Source organism: Nansenia antarctica, assembly GCF_963989245.1.
Source record: "Nansenia antarctica genome assembly, chromosome: 2".
Lineage (NCBI taxonomy): Eukaryota > Metazoa > Chordata > Actinopteri > Argentiniformes > Microstomatidae > Nansenia > Nansenia antarctica.
Window position 1 is genome coordinate 24158931 of NC_137675.1, and position 4421 is coordinate 24163351.

Consider the following 4421-nt stretch of genomic DNA (forward strand, 5'->3'; position numbering starts at 1 on the left):
ATCACCAACAAATATTAAAACAAAGCAAATCGGTGTGATATGATATTCACCTCGATCAGATTCTAATCGAAACGATTACATCACGATCTAATGTACAATAACTCCTAAAAAGATCCGTATTTTTTTTTATTTAACTCACCATTGGTCTTTTCATCGAATCTGGCATGAAAGAGGTTTTATTTGCCTAATTTGATCATAGCTTTTGTCCAAATAACAAAAGCACTTGTTTGAACCACGTCAACTATGCACTGTGCCACACAGGTGTTATTGATTGAAACTGATTATCCTAATTGATCAAATAACGCATAAAAACTTCCTTTGAATTGTCCTCTGGTTTTTCCTCGCGTTTAGTCCATGTGGTATCTCGGTATTTTAGCCATTTGTCTTTTATATAACTTTGTATTACACACACTTATTACCGGTAATGCATTCGCCTTAATATTACAGATATACAAGTAGACATGTAATTCATTTACAAAACAATAGAGCATATTTGGCCAGGAGGGTGGTCGGATTGATCTGGCGCAGTCAATGAAGTGATTTGACCTTTTCGTAACAGGTTTTTTCCCCATTTGTATTGACGTTGAGACGTATGCTTTATCTTTGAACAATGATTCTGGATTCACACTACCAACAAACAATACCATGTCTAAAAAGGTCCCTTGTTAAAGTTGAGATTAAAGTTCCTCTTGAACTTGAGTTGCATAACTTACTATTGAAACCCTGGATCAAAAAAAGCAGTGGCAGACTTTTCAAATGTAATTTTATTGAATAAATCATAGGATTTATATAACATACATACACATATACATAATCATTTGTGCGTATGTCAGTTACAGTAGATGTGAATGCTAGGTATTGGGAAAAGCACTCCAGGATAAAAAGCCATTTGGGTCAGCAGGTTACAGGTGATTCTATGTTCCTATAATGCAACTAGTGGTGGTGAAATGACAAGGCAAGTATTATGCAGTTGAAACGGAGGCCGGTTGAAGTTGACATTGTTTTTTTCCGTTTTTGTTAACCTAAACTTCTTCTTTAACCTCTGGCAAGATTATCGCTTACCTTTGTTCCCATTTCAGGTCATTCACTGGACTTGAACCGCTTAAATTTCAATAAAACTGGAAGAATGAGGGTGTTCTAAAACTTTTGACCGGTAGCGTAGATGTTTATGGACAAACATGGCCTAGTCATTCTGGGGCAGAGTGGGACAGATTGCAAACTGTAAAAAGTGCTACTCTGCTAATAGTCTGGTAGGAAAAGCAATCATTTGAGTTCCATGAGTTCACGCTGCCCCCTGCTTGACAAACGTCTGCATAAAGACGTGCCAGTGGCCGTTAGTTAACGGTGCTTGACAGTCATGACGGCAGGGGAATCGGCTTCATAGCTTTGTCAACATGGAACTGGTGGAGACCTTGACAAGCCCCCTCTTTCACTCACACCAATACAACCCCCCACAAAATTACCAAAAAGAAATATTAGATTCAACTTTTTGTCATTGCACAGACTACAACAAAATGTATTTTTTTGCTCTAGGCACAGGGGTCAGCCATAATCAGCACCCCTGGAGCAATATGCAAAATATGATGAAAGCGGTGTATACATATAACATGATAATATGATGATGGATGTTGTGCTGCGGTTTGTTTCAAGGATACTTGTGCGTATGACCTTTGTAAAGTAGTTGTAACATGGAATGTTCCATTCAATGACACAAGGTTGTTCTTAGGAAGGTGTTAGGTTGGATAGGCACAGACAATTGATAAGACCTATAAGTAGTTATCAAATAGTGGCTCTTTTCTGTACACGTTTAGAAGAAGAAGAACAGCTTGTGACATTGAATAGTTTGAAATGACACCTCAATCCTGGCCTGAGTACCCTTCAATATACATAAGCACATTAACGTAGATGCTGAAAAACATTGAGCTCGTCCAAGACAGCTGGTGTTAACGCTCAGCATCAGCGGGCTGCAAAATGCAACACACTTCAGGGAGACTAGAATATATATTGCATCTCTTGTCTTCCGAACCGGTTCGCCGTCTCGTCACAGGGGAAACTAGGAGCTTCTTGGAGATCCTCCAGGGAGATGCTAGGGGTCTCTATCCCAGCGGGGGCACCTCTTCCCTCCTCTTCCCCTCCCCCCCCTCTGCCAACAGTCCGATGAGTGCATCCAAACCTCAGTGGGGTTTGGGAACATGGCCGTCCACGTAGAAGTTGCGGGTGGCCCTGGGGAGGGTCAGCTCCATGCCTTCCATGTCGGGGGTGAGGATGATCTGGCAGCTCAGGCGAGAGTTCTCCTGCAGACCGGGGGCCATGTCCAACATGTCATCCTCTCTGGGGACGGGGTCACAACATTCATAAATCAATCAATCAATCAATCAATCTAGTTTTTTCCTACTGTTCTGTGTTGTATTTGTTGTTATTGTTTGTAATGTGCTTGATTTGTGATAATAATAATAATAATATAACATTTATTTTTTTAAATGTAGTCAAAATGTGTTAGATGGGTTGCATTGCCGTTTCGCAGGGTCGTTCATATTGTTGTCTGACACTGGAGAATGGTATGTTATCAAAACACAGAATAATGAAAAATGACTTTAATTAAAACACAATGACAGTTTGGATGTCAATGACGATTGATTGACAACATGACATTATGACACTCAGATCCTACCTTTCCAAAGGTTCTGGTATCTTGTCCAAATAGTTGCTTATCACGTATACATGACATGTTGAGCAGGCCAGTGATGCCTCGCAGGCACCTGAAACCCACACAGAGAGAGATTTGTGTGTGTGTGTGTAACAGATATGGTTAATAGACAGAATAGACCATTTAGCAGACACTTTTATCCAAAGCGACTTACAATTAAGAGATGAATTAGTCTCCCTGGTGTTATTTAGAGCTAAAGGCACACTAGTGGTGATGTTCCCAGGTGGGATTTGAACTCATGACCTTCTGATCACCAATCCAACTGACTATCCACTAGACCACCCCTATCCCAGACTAGAATTATGTCAGTCAGTGCATTAGGTGGTCTCAGTCGAAACATTCAATAGTCAAGACTGGAGGTAATTGAGTCTGAGTCGAGACCAAGATTGAGAAGGTATTGAGGCTGAGGCTGAGACTAGAGCATTGCAAGTCTACCTCAAGACCATGCCTGGAAATTGCACGAGATAGAAATTGCACCATAGTCTGAGCTGAAAACATACAGAATGTCTGTGTTGCTGTTTCAAAAGTAAACATAGCCTCTTCAAGCTTTCAGAATGGCAAATCATTATTATGGGTGTTAAAGAGAGAAGAGAACAATCGTGGGCATCTGTGGCGCCGGAGGTAGAGCCGGCATCTAATGATCGCAAGGTCAGCAGATCGGCGGTTCGAAACCCCGGCTGGCCACATGTCGAGGTGTCCTAGACACTGAACCCCAAATTGCTCCCAATGAGCGGGTAGCTTGCCGCCATTGGTGTGTGAATGTGTGTGTGAATGGGTGAAAGTGAGGCCGTTGTAAAGCGCTTTGGAATAAGGCGCTATATAAGTCAGTCCATTTACCATTTACAACAGCTTACAGGTGAGGTAAATTCTCTAGGAATGTCCTGAGGTGTGACGGCAGTGCACTCACCTTCAAGTTCAATGTTGTGTTTATGGGCCAGGTACATGGCATTGTCTCCCACCTTCCCCTTCACATGGATCCTCTTTCCAGCTCTGTCTATGTACACCACGTTTACTCTACAGAGCAGAGAGAGAGTTTGCAGAACATTATTTGAACACTCAACTACTCAACAGCAAGGCGACTAATTCTAACTACCATAGTCTAAATGAGATGCCATGTCTAACTGAGAAAACGTGTAGCATTGCATATAATCTGTTAAACAGGCAATTCTGATTACTTCTTTAAGGAGAATAAGGTAGTGGTTAGTGTGAGTGAAAAGCGAAGAAACCAACAGCTGTCACACAATTACACACAGTAGCCTAGAGATGAAGCCCATAGACTGGAGCGCACACACCATCACAAGAACACTAGATTCAAAGGAACAAAAAGACCTCCGCTTCTCCTGAGCTTTGCATCAACCTTGCATCATTACTTACACGTCTTCTTCGAGGTCTTCGGAAATTCTCTTCACCTCCTCAACACCGTGGTACCGACCTGTGGAAAAGGACCAGAGTGAGACATTGTGAATAATCTTAATTCATAATATTACTCGTTAATCCACCGAGAGAGATGCTGAAGATCTAATCTCCATCGTTGTCACAAGGGTTTCATTCATTAGTTCAAGATCCCCTTCCGAATCGGAGTGGATTTGAGACGAGTCATGCAACTCTGTTACAAAACATGTGGCGTAGTTTCAATGACACGGGTGTCATGCATGGTCAGCGGATGGTCAATTCACCCTATATGAAATTAATGTATGGTCGACATACCGTGCGA

The 4421-nt window shown here is 41.8% G+C and overlaps 1 protein-coding gene across 1 annotated transcript in view; it reads right to left on the minus strand.

The window, feature by feature from the left end:
- Positions 1-826: 826 nt before the first annotated feature.
- Positions 827-4421, minus strand: part of fdx2 (ferredoxin 2) — a gene marked incomplete at its 5' end in the record, with an annotated part of 3917 nt that continues 322 nt past the window's right edge. The window contains 4 exons of the mRNA XM_080523852.1: positions 827-2331; positions 2672-2759; positions 3615-3721; positions 4082-4139. Of these exons, the coding sequence (XP_080379978.1) occupies positions 2175-2331; positions 2672-2759; positions 3615-3721; positions 4082-4139 (410 nt within the window). The 3' untranslated portion in view covers positions 827-2174. The remainder of the gene's footprint in view (positions 2332-2671; positions 2760-3614; positions 3722-4081; positions 4140-4421) is intronic.